Below are 25,340 nucleotides of genomic sequence, written 5' to 3' on the forward strand. Positions count from 1 at the left end.
TGCAGCCAAACCCATCCTGGTGCCTCACCAGGCTCCCACACATGGCCTTGCTTGTGCCCACAGAGGCACCTCCCTGCCGGGCATGTCTTTGGCATAGAGGATGGGTTTGGGTTGCCCAGAGCTCAGCTTGGCAGGGCACGAGGTCAGCTCAAATCCCTCCAGCGTTCCTAAGCTGCTCTTCCAGCCCTAGCTCTCCGCAGCGTGGGTGACCCTGAGCAGCCATGGGAGCCCGTGCTGGGGCACCCGGAGAGAGAAACGGTCCCTCCGCTCTGCCCCTCAGCACGATGCTCAGCCCGTCCCTGTCTCCATTTCCCCATCCATGAGCATCTTGCAAGGAACAGATGATTTGGGGGGCAGCTGCAGCAGTATCCATCTCTCCAGCATCATTCCCAGGAGTCTTTTGGGATCCCGGCAGGGAGGAAGTGATGCTTTCACCCAGGTGGATGCTCTGGTGCAAAAATGACCAGGGCTTGGGACTGACTGGATGCATCTGCCCCAGCCCAATGTATAGGAAACAGCCTGGCCATTTGCACCCTGTTACCACTCCCACTGCTCAAGCATCGGGAGGCCCGATCCTGCCCCAGATCCACCAACTCACCCAGGAGTCCAGAGCTGAGACCTTCACGCTCTGCTTGAGAAGGGGCTGGGGAGATGGGATAGGAGAAGGAGATGGGAGCAGGATCCTTTGGCCAACCATGGGCTGCTCCAGCCCTAGGTAAGAGCAGGAGCACCCCCCCCAGCACGGTGCGTTGCATCGGGGTGGCGGGGGGGAGACAGGGAGAGCACCACGGTTTGTTTGCATAGACTTGAGAGACAGCTTTCCTGGGGGGGGGTATTGTGGATGTGCTGTCTGGAGAGCCTGGCCCGCTTCCAAGCAGCAAGGCTGTTTTTCTGGCAGGCGGTGGAGAGGAGAGAGATGTGCCAGGCTGCGAGGGCACGGGGAGGGGGCCGAGCTGTCCTCGTCTGCTCTGGGTGGGGAAGGTTACCTTGAGCGGCTCTGCGTGCCCACCGTGTCCCTGACCCCATGCAGGTGACGAGGTTACGGCTCTATGCCCAGAGCTGACTCACCGGCTGCCGAAATCCCCGGTACAGTAGCTGCCTGCAGACATCAGGCCACGGAGGGGTTGAGCCCACTCCATGCGTGGCAGAGGGGACTGTCACCCCCCCTGCCAGGGCCATTGCCCCCAGCCTCTGCAGCAAAGCAGCCCTAGGGGGGCACCAATGCTCAGCTCCCTATGAGCAGGAGCAGGGCTGCTTCCCCCCCCCGCCACCCATGGCCAGGTCTGCCTCTGAGTCACTGTTTTCCCGACAGCTTTGCAAAGCTGATCAACACCACTAAAAATAATTTCTGCCTGGCTCTGAAACGCGGCCAGCAGCAGGGCTGCAGCCCCGAGGGGGAACAATGGGCACCACGGAGCCCTGCGAGGAGGCAGGAGAGGGGATGGAGCATTTATTCCAGCAGCTCCACGGCCTGCCCTTTCCAAATGCACCTTTCAGAGGGAAGCCCTGGGACCGGCTGGCTCCTGGCAAGGTGTCAAGCCAAGGATGCAGCAGTGCCAGGCCAAGCTCATGGTGCAAACTGTGCCGGGGGACCGTGGGGAGCCCGGGGCAGGATATGGCCCCAGCCGAGTGCGCGTTGCCTGCATGAGGCTGCGCCCAGGCAAAGGCCAAGCGTGGGCGAGGGCACGCGTGGGCACAGGAGCGGGTCCGTGGGCACAGCTGGCCTCACAGCTGCGCCATTTGGAGCCGCACACTCATGAATATGCATGAATATGCATGAGGGGGGGCAGCCAATGGCAGCAGCGCTCTGGCGCACCAGCAGCTGCCAGCCTTCACAATGAACTTCTCCTGACATTTCGGATGTGCCTCGACGGGTTTCCAACCCTCCTCCCTCCCCCTCCCCAGTGTGTCTTAGCCCCCAAGCGGGGCCGAGACCCCCTCCGCAGCCAGGCCTGGCACCACAAAACCCGCTTCAGGGCCAAGGTGGGACCCCTCAGCCCTGCCTGTCCTGTGCCAGCACCCTGGGGCTCACCCCAGCATCCCATGCTGGCCCCAGGGACCTCTCTGCTGCGCAGGGCAGAGTCAGCCCCGATGGTTTCAGCAGCTCCAGCCCCGTGGTGAGAGGTGCAATAACCCCCTTTTTTCCCTAAAGCCATCTATCTGCAATTAGCTCGGCCTCAGCTCAGCTCCCTCCACCCACGCAGTGAGGACAGACATTGCCAGCAACCAGTAAGTCTCTTCTACTTCATTTTTATTTCAAGTCAGAGCACGTCGGCTCTGCCTTCACCAGTGCTGAAGGGTGGGAGGAAAAGGTGCAGGAGAGCACAGGGAGAGGCATCAAGAGTAGCCAGAGCCCAAGCACTGCCGGACACCGACTCCAAGGCAGCTACATGCTCCTTTTTTCTGAGCAAACTAGATCCTGGCTGCAAGACCCCCATTGCCCCCTGTGCACGGCAATCGGTGCATGAGGAAGGAGCCCATCTCAAAGGGGCACCCCTCAAAAGGGCAGAGGAGACAAACTGCCCCCCCCCCCCCCCACCTCCCCACCAACTCATTCCCCTGCCCCATGCACCCGGGGGAAGCTCATCTCTGTCCCAGCTGCAGGCAACCTGCGGAGCAAGTTGTGCCAGAAGGCCCCAGGTGTGGATACGGTATCTGCACCCCACATGTGAGCTCTGGCTCCACACAGCTGAGACCACCCTCCCCAGGAGCTGCACAGCACGGCCGTTATCAAGGAAATGCAGCCTCCCCTGCCTGCAGCACGGAGGGGAACACGAGACAAAACTGAAGAGACTCGCTGAGCAGTGGCCAGCCCCTGCTCCCAGCCTGCGGCTCCACCAAGGAAAGCCTTCCTCCATCATGCTGGTCCTGAGCCAGCGTATCCCACCCCACCCGGGGCCAGGGACATGCCAAAACCACAGAGCCTTGCTGGCACTGCCACCTAACTAAGCCCTGCTACTGCTCCAGTCAGAGAGCAAAGGCCATGGGAACAACAAACACAGGTTTCACTAACCACTAGATCTCTTCTCCAAAGAGAAGAGCAATACAAACACACTGCCTAGGACATCAAAGACAGCTGAGAGTCAGCAGGGAGAGACCACATGAGCCCTGGACACCGCAGAGCCCGGGACAAGGCCATGTTCCCAGTACAGCCCCAGTCCCACCAGCCTGGACATCCCTCCAGCTCAGCAGTGGTCCCTCTTCCAGCAAGGGCTGCAGGTCCCAGGGAAGGCAGGCGAGGTCGCTAGAGCCGTTTACTGCATCTCACGCCGTCCACCCAAGGGCTCAGCTGGTTCATCAGGACTGTCCGAGTGGGTATCGTCCATGCCGAAGTCGCTCCAGTACGGGAAGGTCTCTAGGCAGCTTGGACCCTGCGGGCTTCCCAGGCCGGCACAGCTGGAAAGAGAGAACAGGTCAGAGCAGAGAAGGGATCTGGGGAAGATGCAGGGCCCGAGGTGCCCACGTGTCTCCAAGTCAACCGCTGCCTCCCTGACGCAACCACTTCTGCACAGCAGAGGCTGCTTCCCCTCTGCACAGCCCCACCACAGCCCTCAGCTTCCAGCCAGCTCAGCCGCAGAAGCAGCCGCTCACCATCGCATGCAAGCCCAGAGCAGGAAAGGAGAGGAGACTGTCACCGGCGAGAGGCAGATGGGGCTGGCAGCTGAGATGCAGGAAGCCACGCTGCCTGGGTACCTACCCATTAGCCTGGGCTGCTGCGCTCCCTCAAACCCCTTCCTTAAACCAGAAGGGCTCTATTTAAAAACAGGTCTCTCGGTGGAGTCCAGACACCTCTTTCTTCCTGCTATTTGAAAACCAAGATGAAGAAACATGGGCACTGGGTGGTGCAGAAAGCCAGACACAGCCTCCTGCTTAGCAGGTAAATACCTCATTTGAGGGGCAGGGGGACCCCACGCATCTCTGCCAGACACACCAGGCTGCCAGCAAGTACAGCCAGGGACCCTGTGCCTGCCACAGGACTCAAACACACAGGTGTGTGTTTGTCTGGGCTTGTTCAGCTTCTTGCAGGGAGCTGCAGCAGTGGTAGATTGAGGATGCCCTCCTCTCCCACCAGGTCAGCTGCCTCCCCAGGTACAGAAAACCTCCAAATGGCTGCAGGAGGGGCAGCCACCCCACAGGGAGATGCCCGATTAATTCCCCAGCTCGCAGCAAGAACTCTGAAGCTCTGATGGGCACGAGGAATTGCAGAACTCACTCACGCTGCAAGGACGAAGGCAAGATGCACAGAAAGCCTGAGCTTTGAAAGCTTCCAAAGGCTCCTCACTCCCCAGAGATTAAGGGAGGAAAGCAGCTGAAGACCTCTGTAAATCTCAGCTTAAGTTGTTCTGAGAGACTCGAGCTCTTTTCAGCTAAGTCTTGGCCAGGACAGGTCACCCCCCCCCCGGGCGTGGAGGGCAGTACAGGAGACTCCTGGTGACAGCCCAAGATGTCCAGCTCCTATTGCCTGACCCCCAGGAATCCTGCCCATTCGGTGTGCAGGACTGGGGAACACGTGCTCAACTTCATTCCCTCAAATGACTGTAGTAAGGATGGGACAGGGAAATTCAAAAACATTCAGGGGTCTCTAGAAAGCCTGGCAGCTCCTCGTATTTCACAGCAGAGGCTGTTCCCTACTGGTGAAAGTCCCTTGCACAAGCACCAACCATTTCAAATCGGGCTGTAGTCAGACACACAAGCTGCAAGCACTGACAAGGGGAGGTGCAGACAGCAAGTCACCAGCTGCCTCCCAGCACTGCCAGTAGCCAGGCCTGCTCCAGCCAGCACAGAGCAGCTCCAGGCACAGCAGGGGAGCTGGGGGCTGCCCCGCTGGTGGCACCCCTGGGCCCATCCTTCCCTGCCTGCATTACCTGCTGTGCAGGTCCCCTCCTGGCAGCAGCGTGGGGCGGCTCTCTTCCTCCTGCACCCAGCCGCAGTTGGACATGGCATAGTGCAGGATGGCTTCTGTCACTGTCTGCGAGCCCTGGCCTTGCACGCACGCCTCTATCTCGGGTACTGAGAGCTGACTCTGCAGGAAAAGGTGCAGCCGGCTGTCGGAGAGGAGGACCACGTTCTGCACAACCCTGTGCACAAAGGGAGGAGGCTGAGTGAGACAGGCGGCCAGGAGCACAGAGGACACTGAGCCCTGCCCCACAGCACCAGGGTGACCGTCAGCAGCTCTACTGCCACCTCACAGCCAGCATCTTCTAAGCAAGACTGGAGCAGTGTGTCCTCTCCCTCCATCCAGCCCTCAAATGTTCTACTCACTTCTCCAGGAACTGCTGCAGCCCCTGTCTCCGCTTCTCGATGAACTCATCTGTGCTGCCCACGAAGAAGGTGGATTTCCCGGGCAGCTCTGGGACAGGCCTGCAGGCACAGAGCAGAGAGGCGGCAGTTCAGGGTTGGATCACCCCAGCAACAGAGCAAGGAGGCATGGGGACACCGTGGCAGCAGCAGCCAGGACCCTGCTTTGTGCAGGGCTGGATCCTAGGAGCTCAGGTATCCCACGTTTGTGTCTAGGGTTTCTATCCACATCTGTTTGGAGTTCATGTCCGTCCCCCAGGGCAATGGGAAACAGTGCCTGGCTGCAGGAGCGGTAAGGGAGGGAGAACAAGGCATGCTTACACCAAGCCAGCATTCTTCTGGAGCTGCCTCCTCAGCCACACAAATTCACGGTAGCGGCGCCGCACACATGAGGTCTTGGCAGTAAAGGCCTTGCTGTTGGTCTGCAAAAAAAACCCACCATGGAAATAATCCACACGATTGAGGGACAGCAAGGCAGAGGAGGACAGGATCTCACCTGCACAGACCCCTGAGCTCTGTGACTAAGGGATCCCTCAAAGTTTTGAGGAGTGTTGGGGGAGCTAAAGTGCCTAGAAAACCTGAGCAAGCTCCAGGGGAGAAGTTGTGTCTCAAACCCACATGAAGACAGCATAGAAGGAGGGATGGGCTGCTGAGGGTTCCCCCCTTCATGGCTCCTTCCATCCCCACTCAGCACAGCCACACATGGCCGGACAACTCCACTCATGAGCCTCACGTACAGCACGACTGAGCTCTGCAGCTCACCCCTCTCCCCCAGCCACAACTCACATGGAGGAAGATTTTATAATCCACATGGGAGTTCCAGGAGCCTTCGTTCTGCACTCGGGGGTCCTGAACACGCACCGTGGTCAGCTCCTACAGCACAAACACTGCCTGAGTGCCAGCGTCACCCCCTTCGCAGGGCTCAGAGGAGCTGCCGGGGACAGGTGCCAATGACCACACCGACTTGTCCGGCCATCCTGCCCCAGGGGCAGCGCAGACACCTCCAGCCTCTCCCATCCCTGTCACCAGTTGCCCCTCAGCTCCACCCCATGGACCCTGCCCAGCGTTCAGCACCTCTCACCCCTCGACACAGCGCTCAGCCAAGACCACCGGTTCCAGTGCTGCCAAACCCCACCCAGAAACAGACAAAACCCATGTCAAAAAGGGTCTTACTTCCTCTCTGTTCTCCAACATCCTAGAGCCAGAGCCCAGCAGGAAACATCTGTACAGAGAAAAAAGGATTTAGTAAGACAAGATCAACACATCAGGGTCTCCCATGCACTCTGCATCCCCCCAGGCACCTCCCACCTCTGTCCCATGCAGCAGGCACTTCTCTAGCCCCCACATCTGCATTCAGCTGCCCTCCCTGATCCTCTCCCCTCAGCCACAACGAAATAAAGTGGATGCATTCAAATCCAGCAGTCCGCAGGGGAGAGAGCATCCAGCATGGATCTCCCATATGCTCCTGAGGCAACATGGCCTGTTGGGCTCTCACTGGGGTGTGCTGGAGACTGCACCATGACCAGAGCTGGAGCCTGCAGCACCTCTTTCCTCCACAACTCGTCTTCAGGTCACCCCTACCTACAGGGAGGCACTGGGATCCTGCAGCCTTCTGGAACAGCACTCAGAAATCCCTGGATCACAGAGGTGAGCAGGGATCCCAGCTCAGACAGGCTGTAAGCACCTGAGGATGGGACAGGGCAGCCAGCTGCTCCTGCTAAGCTGCCTGCCCTCCTCTCCCACAGCACATCCCTGCTCCCGGGCAGATAACTGGGTCTCTGGGAGAGCTGGACACAGCTCCCGGAGAGCTTTTCCCCCAGCGTAACTCCTGTTAGCCAGGAACAGCCTCCTCGTTGCACAGCACCAAGACCCTGGGTCCCCAGTTTGCTCCTGCAGAGCCAGAACTGGCAATGCAGGAGCGAGGCAGGGTGGAAGAGCCCAGCCCACTCCCTGCATGGGCAGGTTTGCACTGAAATGCCAGGGGAGCCGGTTTGGCTGGAGAGGAGAAAACCCTGCTTTTATCACAGTTTCCTTCTCCTACAGGCCTCCCTCTCTCCTCACTACCTACCCAGCATGAGCTTGGCTGGGCCATCCAAGCAGGTAAAGCAGCCAGCCCACACCAGGACCCCACTGCCCCTCACCAGAGGAACCTGCTTTTCTCCTGCATAGATCAGACCCATTCCCCAGCTGCCACCTCAGTAAGTCTCCCATTAGCACCAGACAGAGATATGACATTTCCCTCCAGCTCTTTCCCAAGTCACCTGAATAAGCAGCAAACTCGGTACCAGATTTCCCCACCTGGCTAGGTTTTATATCCACATTGTGACCGCTCTCTCTTGCACCCCTCCCTAACCCCCCCTTCCCCTTCTCCCAGTGGGAGCTGGGAGGCCAACGAGCATTGGTGAGGCCCTCGGGGAGCTACAGAGGTGCCTGGTGCCCCCCGTGCTGCCCAGCTTTCCCAGCTCGGCTGCACCACGAGCTGCCCACACACTCCCATCACACCAGCTGCTTCCTCCGCCACATCCCTCTGGCGCTCCCAGGTCCTGCTGGACCGTGTCAGCTAATTTGCTCCACCATTACGTGCTCCTGCAGTAATTCCTGTTCTGCAACAACACCATGAACGCAGTGCCAGGGCTTGGGGGGAAGGGGACAGCGAGATAACCCCACCACCACCCAATAAATGCACAGTCCAGACAGCGAAACCCCTCTGAGACAGAGTTCATTCCCCACCCTGCAGACGCACTGTGCGCACAATAGACCAGGAATACTCATCAGGGGGAGCTGGAAGACCAAGCATGTCCCGTGTCCTGGTTTCACCTCCTCTGCGGGATTGTTTGCAAGAGGTTTGGAGGCCCTGGGATGAACCGGCAGCGCAGAGCTTTGCCTGTCACAACCCAGGCTCCCAAGGGACACAGCTGCCTGATGGCAGAGGCAAAGCAACCCTTCACCTGTTCCCCATTCCTGGAGTCTTGCCTTTTAGGCCATGAGAGCTGCCAAGTGTCAGGCAGCACTGGAAACCCAGCCTTTATTTATACGCTCAGATGTGAGGCAAAGCTCTTCTGAAGACGAAGCTAATTTTAGCTGGGACAAGGGGAGGGGTTGAGCCACAAACCACACTTTAAAAATCTGGCTCCACCGGTTTGCAGGTACTTTCTGCAAGACTTCAGCCATCCGATTCCACCCGCAGAGCACAGAATGCATTAATAAGAGCAGAGAAGAGCTTCAGGATAGACAGCAAGAGACCCAGGCCTGCTCCACGATGTCTCTGAGTAACTGAACTCTTGCTGGAGTTGGGTCAGACTGCTGCTGTTTCCAATTTGAGCTGTAAGGGGGAGGGCGAGGGGAACCTACCAAAAAAAAAAAACCCCACGCTTCAGCACACATGATTCTTCCCCTGGGAGAGGAAGGGAGTGAAGGAGCCAAATGTGACATGAGTCACTTTGCTCAGCATGGTAATGGGGGAGCTCCGATCCTCCCCCATGCTGGGGGCTCCCAGCCAGAACCAGTTCAGCAGCAGAACTTGACCATTATGCTCCCCGGCCTCCCCAAGGGACGCTGCCGTCGTCCCGTTGCTTTTAGAGCTCTTGGCTCTGCATAACAGCCCTGCCTAGATTAAAAATGCAGGAGGGAGAAGAGAGAGACTCAGAAATTGCCTAATGGAACAGCAGAGGGTTGCCAGGAAAAAGAATTTAATTTCCTAGCTACTGAAAGGGTGCTCCAAAGAGCAGAGAGAGCTAGGCCGGGGTGGGGGCAGAGACGGCTCTCTGCAGTCAGCGAGGAGGTTGACAGGCTGCGGGGAAAACTGAGATCAGAGAGTCTAAGCATTCACGTCCTTATACTTTGATCCAGAGTTGTACCAAGAAACACATAATCTTATTTACGCTTTATTGGGAGTTAATTGACCTTAACTTGATAAATCAACTTAAACCCAATGGAGAAGGCAGCTCTGAGTTAGCTTTAAACAGTTACACCAAATCCTCTTTTAGGGCTTTTGCTTAAAGCCTCAGTTTAAGGGGCCCTGGGATATGTGGTTTGGGTTTGGTTTAATCTTCCTACAATTTGCATTTCAGTGTTTCCAGGGCTCACGCTTTCAATGTCTTCTAGCTAGAAGGACACCAGAGATGGCAGCCACACAGAAACACCCCACACCCATGCTCCTGGAGCCTCACGACTTTCACCTGCCCAGGCTACGGCAGCCTGGGTGCTTAACGAGCCACAGACGTGGTCTGACTCCAGGTGGATTGCCACCCCCAGCCCTGTACTCACACTGCTGACAAAGTGTTTGTTTTTTCTCTCTTGTTTGCTATCTTTTTTCTTCCTTGCTGACTCAAACACATCCTTAATAGCAGCCTGTAACCCTCCATAACAGCAGGACCTGCATCAAATACTCTTTCCTAAGTAGCACACACCGGTGATAGTTTAGTCTAGCTTGGAGCTCCCTCCCCCAGCTCCATTCCCTCCCCAGCTCCAGGCTGGCCGAGGCTTCACATCCATCCGCTCAAGCCCAGCACTGCTCCAGGCGACATCCAGCCACACAAGAGTCTCTCGAGTTTTGAAGAAAGCCTCACAGAGGAGCTCCACAGCAGGAAAAAAGGGACCGAGTCCCATTTGTTTCTGCTTTTGCTTGTCACGCTTGGACAGAGCTGTCCGCAACGGACACCAAAGCAGGTTTTCTGAGGTTCTTTTCCCACACGGGAAAGAAAGCGCTCCCCATCCCAAATCGGGACACCCCCCACTTAGTCCACCATTGCCCACTGGAAGGGGATGTCCCCAACCAGCCCAACGCCACAGCATTTCAACACAAGGTACGGACACTGGAAGGGGATGTCCCCAACCAGCCCAACACCACAGCATTTCAACACAAACCCCAGACGCTTGACCACACTCATATCAGCCCAGCCACCCCCCCCCCCATGAGAACGGAGCTGGGGCTGGGCCCCGGCACCGCTCTACCCGCTCCACAGCTCCGGCCCTGTCCCGCAGCAGCCGGCCACGGTTCTCGGGGCTCGATACCGCTGTAAGGAGGCTGATTTGGTCAACCGCCGCCTCAGCCCAACCCCGCCGGGAAAGGCCGCGGCAGGGGGTGAGGCCCAGACCCGCCGCCCCGGCACCGGCCAGACCCAGGCCCTGCCCCACCGCCCCGAGCGGGCCAAGGATCCCCCGGTAAGGACCGGGGACTACCTACCGCGGGGCCCAGCAGATCCCTAAGCCCACCGCCGTCGGTAGAGCCTCACCCCGGGCCTACCCCTCCCTCAGAGCCCGCCCCCCCCCCCCCCCCCTCACCTCCTCCAGCAGGCTGCGGCCCCTTTAAGCGGCGCGGCGACGCGGCGGCCTTATAGCGGGGGCGGTGCTTTCTTCTTCCCCCCCGCTTCTTTCCCTTCCGGCGCGGGGCATGCTGGGAGTTGTAGTCCACCCCTCAGGCGGCGGGGCGCGGCCTGCGGCCTTCAGCAACGGGCGGCCTCCCCGAGGGGCCCGGGCCACGCCACGCCGCGCTGCGATCCACACCGAAGCGGCGAGCTTCAACCTAACGGGGGGGGTGGGGAAAAAGTCTCTCCCGGGTGGGCGGTGAAGGAGCCGGGGGACTACAGCTCCCACTGTACACCGCGGCGGCGGCGGCCGGGGAGGGGGAGGGTGGGAAAAGGCGGAGGACTACGACTCCCAATGTCCCCCTCAGAGCAGTGGCGGACTACGCTTCCCAGGGTACCCCGCGGCGGAGCTGGGCGGGCGCGGGTCGCGGCGCAGGCGCAGTGCGCGGCGGCGGGTAGTGGGGTTGGCCGGGCTCTTTTGTTCGAGGGAGGCGGACGGAGAACGGCCAGGCCCAACGGTGCCAACCGACCCGCCCCGCCCGCCCGTCCCCGTACCCCGCTAGGCCCCTTCCCCTCGGTGAACCGTTGGCGGGGCTGTGTAAGGTGAGTGGGGGCCGCGGGTGGGGCCGCGGATGGGGGGGGGGGGGAGGGGCGGAGCGGAGCGGAGGGGGGTGTTGGGGGGGGGGGGGGGGGGAGACCGATGGTGGGGAGGAACTGGGCGTTACTGGGAGGGGGGTTGGCGAGGGAGATGGTGTTTAGGGTGCTGAGATGGCGGTTGCGGGGAGGGGGGGTGCTGGGGAGGGGGTGGGGGGAGTGTTTGGGGTAAGGCGTGTTGGTGGGGGGGGATTGGGGTGCTGGGAGGGGGGAGGGTTTGGGGGTGATAGGAGAGGGGGTGTTAGTGGAAGGGGGGTGTTTGGGGGCGCTGGGAGAAGCGTTAGTGGGGGTGCTGGGGGAGGGGGATGTGCTGGCAGGGCTGTGCCCCTCCGGGGGCGGGGGGCGGCCGAGTCTGGGAGCGAAGAGGGGCTGGGCCGGGGACAAAGCTGGGCCTGGAGGGTCCGTGAGGGAGAGGAAGAGGTGAGGGAGGCTCTGAGGGGTGGGGGGGAGAGGTGCGGGGGGTGCCTTTGGACAGAGGCGAAAGATGTGCCTTGGGGTGCTGGGAGGGGGCTGGTGCCTGAGGAGAGAACAAGGGGCTGCTGCAGGGGGTCTGGGGAAATGGGGGGGGGGGGGGGGTGCTGGGCTGAGGCAGGGGCTGTGGGGTGGAATTGTCTGGTGGGAGGGGAGAGGCTGGAGCAGGGTCCCTGCTCTGGGGGGATCGAGGTGGCATTGGGATGGGATGGTGCTTTAAGAAAACATTGATGGAGCCCCTGGGGTGAGGGGAAGGGAAGGGGGTGTTTCTTAGGGGGAGAGCTTCAGGGAAAGGGGGAGGCTGGGGAAGGAGGGGGATTCAGGCTTGGCTGCTGTGAGAGCAAGGAGGGGATGAGTGTCAACTTTTGGCGGGGAGAATGAGCGGGAAGCGGCTCAGCAGGCTGTAGGAGGGCAGGGAGTGGGACGGCAGCCGATCCCAGGGGGCCAGGGGGAGGAGAGCTGTTGGGGAGTGAGCTGGGGGGACGTGGGGCCTTGGGGCTGGGGGAGAGACCTCGGTGCAAGGCTGGCAGGAGGTGGAGGAAAAGGGAGGTTGTGGCTGGCGGGCTTGGAAGCAGGGATGCACTGGGGAAGGGGAGGCGGGAGATGCAGCAGGAGCTGTGTTTGGGTCGAGGCCCTGCTCACCTGCAGTGCGGGCTGGGTGTCGGGACAGCTCCCCAGCAGAGCTGGCTTTCTCCGGCTCCTTTGTCAAAAGAGGAGGTTTCAGAGCTGGGGAAGTCGAGCTGCACTTGGAATACGAGTTGCAAAGCATTTGGGGGAAGAGTAGGACTTCTGGAAAGGGAAGGTGATGGAGCCAAAATGGGATTTGTATCTCTGGACAAGGAGGCGGTGAAGCTTTGTCGAGGAAGTGGCAGATGGGGAACTGCCCCGAGAGTGCAGGGGCTGGCCGAGAGGGTGGCAGCGGCATTTGGCTCGGGGTTGTGCTGTGAAGCTGACCCACTCCCGCGTGGCATGGAGGAGATGGCAGGGACTGGAAAGTGGCCTGAGTTTGGGTGGGGAGTGTTGGAGACGGGGGGCTGGGTGTGAGGATCCCAGAGGTGGGGCAGTGCTCTTGGCATTGGGTTGATCAGTTTGGAAGCGGCAAGCTCATATGTTGTCCCTATAAAACCGAGAGATCAAAGTATAAAAGGGCTTTCTGGCTGAATAATTACAGGCTCTATCTGTGAAAGATTTTATTAACTTTAGAAAAAAACCCAACAAAAATCCCTTGTGCTTTTGAGAGAGGAAGGTGTTTGCAATGGGTATGTTTGGAGTCAACAGTCCCCATAGGGTTTGTGACCCAGGCACGCTTTCCTATTAGTGTTTGAGATCCTCGTAGTGAAAACGATGAGAAACAGATGTGGCTGCTCTAACCCCACTGCCCAATGCCAATGAAATGCAGAAATAACCAGGTGAAGGGCCTGCGAGTGCCTGCAGGCAGCTCCTGGGCGTGGGGCTGCTGGGGGAAATGCCCCCAGATGCAGTCACTGTCCCTAGGGATGAAGGCCAGCAGAGGAAGGTGCTATAGGGGCCTGGGTTTGCTCGTGGAGAGGGAGGGGGAGCGTTGTTGGGGGGCCACTGGAAAGCTGGGAGTCCTGCAGCACTTTGGACAATGTTTTCTCGTCTTTCTACAAAAGGAAGAAGAACGTTAAATCCCTGCTCTGACTCCATGAGTGTTTATCTGATCTAAAGAGTTCAGAAGTTGTGTCCACCTTCACATTACAAAATTCCTGTCTGCATGATGGGATTTCTTACCTCAGGTTCTCTTTTTTCAGCAGGGAGGTAACGTTCCTACTGCTGCATGTGTGTTTCTCTTAAATCCAGAGGTGCATTCTCTCATGGATTGTGAATTTAACTGGAAATGATGTGGCTGAGCTTGAAGGTTGTGGCTTTTCTTTAGTTTGGTCTCTGCTCAAAGGCTTGAGCTTTCACTCAAACTTTCCAGAAATGTTTTCTGCTGTTTTCAGGTTCTGGAGAGTGGAAGACTTAACATGCTTGTTCCCACTTCAAAAGAAAGATGCCTGCTGCCTTTCCCTGGCGCGTGTGGAATAAACTTGGCGTGCTCATAAGTCTTTAAAGAGATGAGTGATCCCAGCCAAGTTTGAGAAAGGCAGGAGGAGGAAATGTTTTAAGTTTAAAACTCATTAAAGCTGAGCTGAACTGTTAATCCTTTAAGATGCAGCTAATGGAACTAGTCTGTATGCAAATTAAACCTCTGGGTCTCCACATTTTTCTTTGTAGTCTGGTCTTCCTTTCCTTTGTTAAACTTTCTACTGAAAAGATTAGCACCAGGCATCATGGAATGGTATCAGGTAGAGCTTCGCGATCTTCCAAAGATTTAGCTGGTCCCAAACAGCGGGGCTGAGTGAATTTGTATTTGTCTGGTAGTGGTTTCACTACCTGGATGCCGTTCTCCAGGAGATCTCATGCTACCAGCGTGTGCTTCACTCTGATCTACTGTGATGACATGCTGTCAATGCTAGCTCTTGCTCCTCTGTCTGCTCCTGCCCCAGTAATGCAGGCTTTTGTACACACCTTTGTGCTGGGTCTCTTTCTTCATGGCCTTCTACTGGAGTCTGAACTCTTTTCAAGTGGCTTAGGTGCGTCCTGGATCCTTTTCCTCTTAGCTGCAGACCAAGAAGTTATGCTTTTGGTGTCTCTCTGTTCTGCTTTCTTCTTCACAAAGGATTTCAGCTTTGCCTTGAGTGTTAGGTAAGAAGCAGCGAATGAAAATGGAAAGATCTGGCATAGGCCCATCCTGAGTCCGTCTTGAAATCATATTTTTTGGTGTAAGCCAACTTTTTTCACACATTAAGTGTAGAAAACTGAAGCTGAATTTTAGGAAACGTACTACTGATGAAGTCTCTCTCAGGCAGGAGTCATCTAGCTCCAGATTCTATAGACATGAGACTGTTCATGTAAATGTAATAGGAGTTGTCTGCCCTTCCCAAAAATGCCCAGGCAAAATGAAATGGCTTCGTTCTGCACCTCTGTGCACAGGAACTTGGTGTGAGTGAAATGTGTTTATTTGAAAGCTCTGGAGATGAGGGAGTAGAGCACAGGGTAAGTCTTCCTTGCGCTGCGTGTCCAAGTAGACGGGGATTGTTCAGCCTCTCCCCCTTCCTCCAGAGACTAGAAACCAGTCAGTACTTTGGGTGGCTGTGGTTTGTTTTTAATAACTAAAATTGGAGGGTTTGGATGTTCCCGGTCACAGAAGGCTGAAATCTTTGTCGAGCACTCTGTTCCACAGAGGCATTCCTGACGTGGAGGAAGAGGGTGTGGGGAGCAGCTCAGATGCTTCGCAGATAAAGCCACGAGTTGGGTTTGTACCCCCCCCCAGGGGGCTGAAGTCCCTTTCTCACACTCAAGCTGTGTTTTTGACTGCAGTGCAGCGAGGGGCCTGTGCAGCAGCTTGTCTCTGTGCTGCTGGCTCGAACACTAAAATCTGTACTGTCTTTAGCAGCAGACGCTGTGAATTACAGCTTGGCCTTATCTGCCCAGAGCACCTTTCTGGCTTGAAGGCTCTGGAGGCAAAACCAGACATTGCCCCTGCTACAGGGACAAATGCCGAGGGGACGGCTTGTCAGCAGGCAGCTGGGTGCCAGCCCTGTGCCTGCGTGGGAGCAGACATCTTGAGAACCCACAGAGGCAGAGCAGGCCCGTGCAAGGGGGTGACACTGGCACTTTGTGGTGTAAATGCCTCTAGCAGAAACAGGGAAACATCTGTTGAAAGGAACGGTCCCTGAGTGTCTGGGGACTTTGGAGAGGTTGCTGCCTGCCGTACGCTTAAGATATGGTTGCTGCAGCCCTTTGGTGTATTTGTCTCTCCCCTTGGCAAGCTTTTTCTCAAACTGCTCCTGGCCTTGGATTGGCATTTTCTCTGCCCAGCACTTACCACAATAAAACGATGGATCCGCAGTGTTGCATTGCTCTCATTGCTCTGTTGCCTCTCTCTATTTCCCTTTCCACACCTACCTGTCCTACTCACCACCTCTAGTTGTAGCAACTCCCCTCTGAGCTCATCTTGGCCAGACTCTGCCATTAGACTCTTTCATCCAGTTGCCGCCTTAGGAAGCTGCTCAAGTGGCCTGGTGATCCAGCTGAGCATCGTTAGGTGCCTTAAAAACAAGTCCATCTCCAAGCAATAACCACAGCGCTTTCGAATAAAGTCCTTTTGGCTGCAGCTGAACAGAAGTCCCTGCTGAGAGAGGGGAAGCCCAAGATCTAGCCCCTCCAGGTTGTCTTGGAATTTATTTGCTGGTAGTAGCCGGAGGAGCGATGGCACCTTCTTGGGAATCTCCTCTGCCGTGGCATGCTTTGCTCTGGCCCCTTTCTCTGATGGCCATGCGGTGCTAGAGGAGGAGGATGGAGAGGAGGAAGGCTGTCCTGCGCAGGAGGAAAGAACTGCCTGAAGAATTCAAGAGTGAAACACGATCTCTTAGCTTCCCGCTGCAGTGCTGGCTCCTGTTCGGGGATTAGATGCTGGCGGTGGGTTGCAGGCTTTACATTGTTGTATTGCACACCAGCTGAGGCGGTGCCAGGCAGCCTGGCCTCCTCCTTGGTGAGTCTGCAGGCAACGGGGAGCCTCTGCTTCGGGTTTGCCTCCGTCTGGCATCTGATTAAAGATGCTGTCAGTGTATTTCAGCCCAGGAGTTGAGGAGGGAAAAGCTTCTCTGATGGATGTTCTTGTACAGCTCTGTTTTAGTGAGCTGTTTCCAGGTGGTTGGGTTTTTGCCCCCATTGAATAGGGTGATAGAACTTCATCCTTGGGGGGCTGGGTGTCCTCTGGCATTGAATAAAGGATCCATGGGGGAAAGTACTGCCTGTCTGCGGGAATATCCCTACTACCACCTCAGCTGCTGATCCATACAGGGCAGAGAACTTCTCACTTCATTTAACACTTAGAGTGGGTTTAGTTTTCACCTTTGGTGGACACTGGAGCCGTGTGAGCACAGTGCAGCATGTGCAGTAGCAGAACAAGCTCTTCCCTTGTCCCTGTCTGCTCTGCAGCCCGTTCAGGGGCCGAGCCCTCTTCTGAGACCGCTAGTGAAAAGAAAGGCAGGGGACATACCTAGTGCTGAACACGAGCAGAAGGAGGAAAAGGCTTGCGATGCAGAGGCCAGGGTCTGGGACTTCCCAGCTTGCTCAGTGACCACCAAGCACCCCTAGATTCTAGCAAACACTTTGGCCGGGCCTTTATTGCTGGTCCTCTGCTTGGTTCATGAGCAGCCCCAGCTCTGAGTGCCGTGGCAGGGGGAAGGTGTCCATTCCTCCTTCTACCCCAACATTGCCATCAAGTGAGGAGGCTGTGGTCGCCTTGTGGCTGGTGCATGCAGGGGTGGGGTGTAAAGGGAAGATGTCTGTCTGGCAGCAAGCACGGTTGGAGGCTGATGGCCCTGCTGAGGCAAGAGCTCAGGCGCTGGCACAGCTCGTACACCAGGATCAGGTTGAAAGCAGCAGTACAGTAGCGGGGTCCAAAGTACAAACACATTGGTCCAGTGCCTGCCAAGCAGAGAATTGCTGCTTTCTCCCTCTGTGCTCTTCTGCTCTCCTCAGCTACCCTCGAGCCCTGTCTGGAGATAGCAGCGGAGACAGGGTGGTCTGGAGGGTGCTGGCTCAGCTGTGCTCCCTGCCATCTTCTCTGCTGTGGCTTCTGCTGGTCTGAACTGGCAGTACGTCTTCTGAGCTCTGTGAGGCCTGTTTTTAAGACTTCCCCTTTGAAGGATACTCTAATGGCAGCTGATCACTCAGCTCAGCAGCATCTTATGCACAAGAGAGCTCATCCAGCTGTACCCTGAGAGCTGAGACTGTTGCTGAACTCTGACATCGCCTTCAACCAGTGTAAATCTGCAGGATTTTTGTTTTGCCGTATAAACCAGCCCCAGTTTGCACAGATTTTGCCAGCTGAAATTTATTCTAGAAGATTCATGGTAACCTGAGTGGCAAAACGGAAGTTTCCGGGCAGGTAATGTTTGACCTGCTCACCAGTCATTTTGCTTGGCAGAAAATATGTATTTTACTGGAATAAAAGAGAAGTCGTGTTCCTCGGCGCTTAGGCTGTGAAAGCTCCCTGGGCAGCTGTTCAGCAGGGTGGGGTTTTGGGAGGCTGAGGTACAGAGTTGGTTTCAGGCAGTCTGGGTCTCGTTGCCAGCTTTGCTAGTGGCTTTCCGTGATGGCGTAGCTGCTTATCGGAGATAACAGATGGGGAGATTTGAAACCTCCTGACCCTTTGGTCAATCTAAATCAGTGCAACTTGTTCAGCGTGCTCGGCTGGCTGCGCAGACTTCTTTGGAGCAGAGGCTGATGATGAGGTCAAGGTACTAGAGGGCTCTGTGTTTTCCTTAAACCTAAAGAAAAAACCCTTCCAGTGCCACCTTCTCACAGGAGCAGATGCTTTGTTGGTGCCTTCCCTTGCGGGGCTGTGTGGTGGCTCAGGATCTTGGCTGCGGGGCTGGGACCTGTCGGTGTAACTGGTAGCAGCCACAAAGTGGCTGGAGAGCATTTGCAAGGGCCAGGGGTGTTTTTAGCAGAACCACCTGCCCAACAGCAGGGACACAGGGCAGGGACGAGGCGCACGGCCATCCCCAGCAGCAGTGGGAAGAGGCTGACCCTGGGTCTGCTGGGCTGCGGTGTTCTTACTGGTCCGAGCTGGGTTTCAGCAGGGAAGCGGGGCCTCTCTGTGGTTTTTGGCTCTCTGAGGTGTTTCGTTTCAGCCTGGGGGAAGCGCCCGGCGTGTTGGCAGGGCTGCCTCTCCTCTGCAGTCCCCCCCTCCGCGAGCGGAAAGCAGAGAGCTACGCCGAGGGCTGCCCCGTCACACGTTACCTGTGTGCTGCAGCATTTACAGCTGGTAGCCTTGGGCTGTGTTGGGCCAGAGAGTTCTCCTAGCTCTGCATCACTTCTGCCGCTTCCCAGCAAGGACTGGATACTATGCAGGAATTTTTGACTGTCTGAACAGCTCTGGAAGATAAGGAGAAAAAAAACATTTTCTGGGTTGGTGAGTTAGATAAATATCCCAGAGTGCACATCCATGAACCAGCAAGGAAATGAACATGGGGAGCTTGGTATCAGGGACTGTGACTTGTATTTAACTTGGATTAACTATTTATTAACTTTCAGTGTGTACAGCAGTGTACAGTCTCCCTCCTGCCGCTGTACAGCTCTGCAAGTGCTTTCTGCAGCTCAGGGCAGGGTTGAACTTAGCTGAAGGGCAGGCCAGTGAGATGAGGGAAGGGGAGAGAACAGGTTGGGGGGGGGGGGCATGAGGGACTTGGCAGAGGAATGACAAGGTGTGGAGCAGCTGACATAGGATGCAGCTTCATTTCTGGAGGTCGGTGGGTAACACATGGGAGCAATGAGGTCAAGACATTGTATGCTGAAAACAAGGACAAAGTATGGGTGGAATCAGGCAGAGTCTTGATGGAACTGGTGAAATAAATAAGGTGCTGGGGAGACAAAAAGGCCAAAGCTGTGCGTCAAAAAGGCATTGTGTAAATGCAGCAGCTCCTGCTGGAGATTCCTGTTTGCCTTTTCAACTGGCAGGACCATCCTGGCCCATCTCTTTGTGTGTTACCTACTTTGGATGTGCCTGTTTTCTCCAAAGCAGCATTCCTGCGCTGTGCTTTGCCTGTGCATATCCAGTATGTTTGGTAAACCTGACCTTGACACAAACCTGTGGTTCTCTCTCCTCTTTTAGCAGCGTCGCCCGTAAGCTGAAAAACTGGCCAGCACAATGGGAAAAAAACAGAACAAGAAGAAAGTGGAAGAGGTCTTAGAGGAAGAGGAGGAGGAGTATGTGGTGGAGAAGGTCCTGGATCGGCGAGTGGTAAAGGGCAAAGTGGAATACCTGCTGAAGTGGAAAGGCTTCTCAGAGTAAGTGCCTCCCTGCCTGCTGCTGCGGGGTGGGTGCTGGGCTGCTCTGGTACAAGCATCTCTTCTGCCTTTGGCTCCCAAAGCCTCCGGGCAGGTAGCTCAGTCTCCCTGTGCCTCTCCTTGTCTCTAAAATGGAGCTAACAGGCCAAGGACAGCCGTAATGATAAAAACAGCACTGCTAAATGCCTCGAGCTCTAATCAGGGCGACGAGAGCACAGCCTAGGTGAGAAAGTCCCGTTTCTGTGTTGCAAACAGGCTGTGTAGTACCCTGGTGGGGCTTCCCCCACTTAAACCTGGTGTGAAACAAGCAGCCAGATAAAATGAATTGCATTTCTCTCCCAAGAAAGCAAATAACTGCCCTGCCCTCTTGCATCCCTGCCTGGATCAGGGCAGGGTCCTGCTTCATGGGGTGAGGACACCTGCATCGAGGCAGCTGCTTCTCTCAGCATCTCCGCATGACCTGGTGTCCAGGACTTTTCGAGGGAGAGAAAGCTGCAGCAAGCTGCCCCTATGTAAAACTAAGCTGTTGTCTTTGATTGCAGTGAAGATAACACATGGGAGCCAGAAGAGAATCTTGACTGCCCAGACCTCATTGCGGAGTTCCTTCAGTCCCAGAAAACTGCACATGAGAGCGAGAAATCTGAGGGAAGCAAGCGCAAAGCAGAGTCTGACTCGGAGGACAAAGGGGAGGAGAGCAAACCAAAGAAGAAGAAGGAAGAGGTGAGGCAGGGTGGGGTTTCTGTGCTCACCTCCCTATCCCTGCATTTGGCATGGTGTCTAGTAGCTAGAGCAGCCATTTCTCCAAAACCTCAGTCAAACTGTTCTGCTGCAGGGAAGGGAAACTATTGCACTTCAGCAAGACACAGCTGAAGTGCTTTTGAAAAGCTGTAGCTTTTGGAAGGAGGCGTGAGCTGTTGTCTAAGCTAGGCCTCTTGGTGAATGCTGAGCCAGTACTAGCACTAAATCGAAAGGCCAGTTCTTGAACCAAAAGGGTACGGAGCCCCAGCTTCTTCTGAAGAGCCGCAGAAGGGGTGAAACAGGAGGCAGGAGTTGCCTGTTGCCCCTTGAGGAGGGGGAACAAGGTGGAGCGGAGAGCCTCCTGCTCAGGGTGCTCAATAGCTGCTTGTGAAAAGGGACAGTTAAAGGCTCTGCAGTCTGGTTTTCATCCCAGGAGCTGCTGAATCTTGGCCAGCACAACAGTTTGACCAGCATGGCCTTGGAAATCAGATCGCCTGCAGGGCATTCTGCCGTGCTGCCCAGGGCCCAGCAGGAGGTCACCTCCGTGCAGTGGGTTTACACCTGAGTGGTCTTCTCAGTTCCCCGCTGGCCTTCGTCATTATAGCTCGAGCACCTGATACGCAGAGCCTTTCTGAACAGCCACCAGTGTGTCCTGGTGACCAGAAACAGGGCTGTGGCTGTCACCCTGGTGATGCTCCAAGTGGAAACTTGTCTCTTTTCAGTCGGAGAAACCGCGAGGCTTTGCCCGAGGATTTGAGCCAGAGCGAATCATTGGTGCCACGGATTCCAGCGGGGAGCTCATGTTCCTGATGAAGTGGTGAGTGTGTCTTTGTGTCTGTCACTTCTTCACTTATTCTGTGCCAGAGAGGGAAGGACCTGCGCCTGGGGAGTCCCTGCTACCTGGCATGAAATCTCTCGCGATGGCGCTGCTGCCTGAGGTGACCCTCTGCGCTGAGGCTAACGTGGATGTGAAACGAGCAGGTAGGGCCCTTGGGATTGTGTGGCTCTTAAGATGTCCCCCCGCAGCAGGCGCGAGCTTGGGGAGAGAGAGGGGCATGGTGTCATGGCGCGGGCTGCAGTTTCGGAAGGCTGCACCCAGAGGAGAGCCGTGACGATGACCGCGTCCCCTTCGGCTGTAGTGACACAGGGCTTGTCGCTGGCACAGGTGGGAGCCAAACCAGTCAGGCGTAGGTGTGAGAGCCATTTGCTTTTGCACCGTTTCAGAAGTACGGAGTGGCTGGGGGCAGGGCTGCAGCTTTGATTTGGCTTTTCTCCCCATCCCCGACAACACAGAGCTGAACTCATGCCTGATTTTTTCCTGGGCTCAAGTGCTGCTTCTCCCTGCTCCAGAGCCACTCGGGAAGGGGTCGCTTGGATCCCCCAAGCGCCTCAGGGACTCCATTTATCTGCTGCTTCTTGATTTTTCTCCGGTCTCCACTTCTTCCGCCTCCCCTCCGCAGCCCCCTAACTTGCACCTCTGCTCTGGCCTGTAGGAAGAACTCCGACGAGGCCGACCTGGTCCCCGCCAAGGAAGCCAACATCAAGTGCCCCCAGGTGGTCATCTCGTTCTATGAGGAGAGGTTGACATGGCATTCCTACCCCTCAGAGGACGATGACAAGAAAGAGGACAAGAACTAACCCCTGGCACCCGCTCTGGCCAGCCTTTGTATAAAGATCTGAACTGTGGGTTTGAGCAAGAGGGAGAGAACGCAGCTCTGCTCGGTTGGGAGCGTAGAGATGGCTGGAGAAGATGCCCTTTGAAGAGACCAGTATGGTTTCTGTGCCCTGCAGCTGCTCAACTGCTTTATGCAGCTTCATGCTGTGTACGGATTCAAACCAGCCCGGCTCAATTTGGGGGGGGGAGGGGAGGGGGGGGAGGGAAGGGCAGGGGGCTACTGGGAGAGTTGGGGGGGAAATTGGGGTGTTTGTTTCGAGGCTGTCTATTTTGCAGCTTGTGGGAGAGGAAGCAAAGCCCCTTCCATGAAGGACTATCACTGGTGAGGGTGGGCTGGGGAAAGGGAGTGCAGATGGATACTGCTTATTCTTCAAAGACCATCTCAGCAACCCACAGCCTTCTTCCCAATAGTGTTAACTCTGCATTTTTACGGCGTAGCATGTGTGTAGGTTTTGTTTGTTTTTTTTTTTCTTTTGCTATTTACTGGTGTATTGGTTTGGGGGGCTGGGGGGAGGGATGTGGGGAAATTGGTCTCTTGTTTCATTGCGGGGGGAGGGAGATGAGGTCTGGTGACAATGTTCCAGATCATTTCCAGATCTTTTTTAGAACCTGAATTCAGAAAAGGAAAAAAAAGGGGGGAGGGGAGAGCCCAGTATTGATGACAGGACTAAGGAGACAGGGACACTGACATGAGACTGAAACTGTGAATGTCCAAATCTCTGGAGCCAAGATCCTCAAAACCCTGCGAGCAATTTTTAAGGGGGGGTAGGGGGGGATGAGGGGAGACTTGTGAAAATGCAAACTTGTGATTCGTATTGTCCTGAAGCAGAACTGCCAGTTACTGACACATGCATTGTATGTGGGAGGGTGGGGTGCGGGGCAGGAATGGATTTTAACCCTTTAAAAGCCTTTCTACCCTTTTTTCCGTTACAAGGTGCTATTTCTCAAAATTGGGGGGAGAGAGACTTCTGACTACTTGTACCTTTACTCACCTTAATTTGACTGTCCAGCCTGCAGCACTGGGAACCCTTTAGTTGTGGGAGGGAGAGGAAATCAACAGCAGCACAAGAAAAAAATCAATTCCATATTCTCCCATAACAAGTGATTGTTTGTAGGAAGCCAGACGTTAGTGCTGGAGCTGGATGTGTTACCCTGAATCTTCTGACATTTTTGGGTTTTTTTTAATCAGATTTATTACAAATATTGAACTATTTAATGTCTGGAGTCATGAGCCCCACCAGACTCCTGGCACCTCCTTGTAGGGTGGTATGTATCTAGACTTGCATTGTACAAACCTTTTTTTAAAAGCATGTGTTTAGGTTTCTGTGAAAACGTTGTTTAAATGTAAAGTACGTGTTTGGATTTTAACTTCATACCAAGCTCTGTCAGTTTTTTGTCTCAATAAAATTTTAGATTTATAATCATGATCTTTTTCTTCTCTACCTTGCTCCTTCCTCCAGCTCTTTGTCCATGAGATGAGTGACGAGGTGTAGAGCAGGTCACGGAGGGAAGTTAGCCGGCGGTTGTGGTTCTCTCTGAGCAAGGTTAGCTCTGATGCAGCCCAGGTTAGCCGGTGGCTCCGATCTGGGTGTCGACAGCAGCAGGAGCTTTGGAGCAGCTGACAGCGGGTTCTGATTTATGTTGACTTCCATCTGGAGAAGAGGTGTCGTAGAGGTTAGTGTCTAGAGGCCTGAGTCGAGTCTCGCCCCTGGAGACAAGAGGACTAGCTGTGATTTGGGACCTCGTTTGATGTAGCAAGATGCTGCTTGAGCAGGGAGCGTGCGCTGCGTGTGTTCCTAGCCAGGATCCGGCACCAGAGGTGGGGTAAGTGACCTTTACTTCAATTCTCATCTGAACATTGAGCAGACTTTGTCGCTTTGCATTTACGGATGGGTTTTTAAAGCTCTGGCAATGGTTCTGGTGACTGTTTGGCTGAAGGTGGAGATCGCCTCGCTTTATTCCTGATACGGTCTTGCTGGAGGCCACAGGCTCCTGTGCATGGAGAATAGACCTGTCCTCCTCTGCTCAGCCCAGCTGACACTCCACGCAGTTCTGTGGACAGCAGAGTGGGCCGAAGCGTTCCTGGGAGGAGGACTGTGGTTCCTGGCTCAGAGGTTTCTGGTGTTTGCAGAGCGCAGGATGGAGCAGGGCGAGGCAGGGAGGTTTTGTGCGATGTTCAGGGCTGAACGGGGGCTCCACCAGCCCCTCGCTGGCACTCAGGGCTGCAAAACTACGCAGCCAGTTGAAAACCAGGTTATTTGCAACAGCACAGCCTATACCCAGCGGGACGGTGAAATATCTGCCCTGCCCCAGCAGCCAGCAGAAGCAGCAATTAAACCTGTATTAATCACTAGAGATGGAAGGGGTAACGTCCACTTAATTGAACGTAAGAAGGCTGCGGTTCCCTAGGGAGGCTCTGGGGCGATCGATCGCAGCAGGTAGCTGGAAGATGCACGTTGCTCCATCCTGGGGGTGGGACTGTGGCCGCACCGAGTACGTGGGGCTCCCGTGTGAGCTGCCGGCAGGCACCAGATCTCTGGGTACCGGTTGTCTCTGGCTGTGGCACTCTGTAAGCAGGATGGGTCACCTCTCAAGAAACCGAGGCACGGGAACATAGTCTTCCAGCCCTCGTAACCGGCTCAGAGATGTGCGGGTGATGATGAGGGTGTCTTCCTGGAGCTCACTGCTGCCCTGGGCTGCCAGAAGCGGGGCAAGGCAGAGGCAGAGGCAGTTTCTTTGTCCCCCCGCACCGCAGCAGAGGCTGGCAGAAACCAGGGTCTGTCCCGGGAAAGCAAGTGCGTGAAGCTGCCTGACTGCCACGCTGAGGGCTCGGGCGGCAGCCGGACACTGGTTCAAAGGGCCGCTGAGCCACGGCTCTCACCGAGATCAGAGGCACGAGGCCCCGCTGGTGGCTAAGTGCTTCCTGCTTCGGAAAATGAAAGGTCTGCACTTCACCTGATTACGGGCTGGCAGGCAGCCTGCGCCTCTGACAGCGCATGGCATGACATGCGAGTGACAGCAGTGGAGGTGCAGAGCTGGTTAAGCTCCTGCCCCTCCTCGCTACCTGCAAAAGGCCGGTGCCCAGCTGCCCCGCACGGGATGTGACGGGCACGGGCAGGGAGCCAGAGCTGAATGGATTTTGTCAGGCTTGTTCTTAGCTTGGGCTTGCTTGCTCTGAAGCCGTACTGGAGGCTGGGGAACGGCGCTTTCCTCACCTGGAGCCTCCCTGACAGGGAGATGGGGGTTTGCTGGTATGTTTGTGCATGAGCAAGGACGTGTGTGGGTGTAGGAGCGGAGACACGAAGTAAAAGGTCCTGTTCTGTGGTGGGGGG

General features: G+C 56.1%; 2 protein-coding genes across 3 annotated transcripts; one reads left to right on the plus strand and one right to left on the minus strand.

Moving 5' to 3' along the window:
• Positions 1–2,281: 2,281 nt before the first annotated feature.
• SNX11 (sorting nexin 11) lies at positions 2,282–10,686 on the minus strand. Of its 2 annotated transcripts, none has more exons than XM_049799995.1 (7): positions 10,484–10,555; positions 6,472–6,520; positions 6,085–6,171; positions 5,620–5,720; positions 5,263–5,361; positions 4,866–5,078; positions 2,282–3,396 (listed from the first exon to the last, which is right to left on the minus strand). In XM_049799995.1, the coding sequence occupies exons 2-7, from the start codon at positions 6,490–6,492 to the stop codon at positions 3,255–3,257; spliced, it is 663 nt and encodes a 220-aa protein (XP_049655952.1). In that variant the 5' UTR covers positions 6,493–6,520; positions 10,484–10,555; the 3' UTR covers positions 2,282–3,254. The 2 variants fall into 2 exon arrangements, with proteins under 2 accessions (XP_049655952.1, XP_049655951.1); XM_049799994.1 differs by lacking the exon at positions 10,484–10,555 and adding an exon at positions 10,582–10,686 and having other exon boundaries at positions 2,283–3,396.
• Positions 10,687–11,044: 358 nt separating this feature from the next.
• CBX1 (chromobox 1) lies at positions 11,045–22,187 on the plus strand. Its single transcript, XM_049799998.1, has 5 exons — positions 11,045–11,207; positions 19,420–19,595; positions 20,138–20,315; positions 21,056–21,150; positions 21,827–22,187. The coding sequence occupies exons 2-5, from the start codon at positions 19,456–19,458 to the stop codon at positions 21,969–21,971; spliced, it is 558 nt and encodes a 185-aa protein (XP_049655955.1). The 5' UTR covers positions 11,045–11,207; positions 19,420–19,455; the 3' UTR covers positions 21,972–22,187.
• Positions 22,188–25,340: the final 3,153 nt, after the last annotated feature.

The sequence above is a fragment of the Accipiter gentilis genome, chromosome 5 (assembly GCF_929443795.1).
Source record: "Accipiter gentilis chromosome 5, bAccGen1.1, whole genome shotgun sequence".
NCBI lineage: Eukaryota > Metazoa > Chordata > Aves > Accipitriformes > Accipitridae > Astur > Astur gentilis.

Excerpts from the sequence above, each read along its gene's own strand:
- SNX11 (XM_049799995.1), bottom strand. The coding sequence starts at position 6,492 with ATGTTGGAGAACAGAGAGGAA. Across the intron at positions 6,172-6,471 it reads TGTTGGAGAACAGAGAGGAA|GAGCTGACCACGGTGCGTGT; the intron begins GTAAGACCCTTT and ends TTTGTGCTGTAG. Across the intron at positions 5,362-5,619 it reads CAGAAGAATGCTGGCTTGGT|GCCTGTCCCAGAGCTGCCCG; the intron begins GTAAGCATGCCT and ends CTGTGCCTGCAG.
- CBX1 (XM_049799998.1), top strand. The coding sequence starts at position 19,456 with ATGGGAAAAAAACAGAACAAGAAGAAAGTGGAAGAGGTCTTAGAGGAA. Across the intron at positions 20,316-21,055 it reads CAAAGAAGAAGAAGGAAGAG|TCGGAGAAACCGCGAGGCTT; the intron begins GTGAGGCAGGGT and ends GTCTCTTTTCAG. Across the intron at positions 21,151-21,826 it reads CTCATGTTCCTGATGAAGTG|GAAGAACTCCGACGAGGCCG; the intron begins GTGAGTGTGTCT and ends TCTGGCCTGTAG.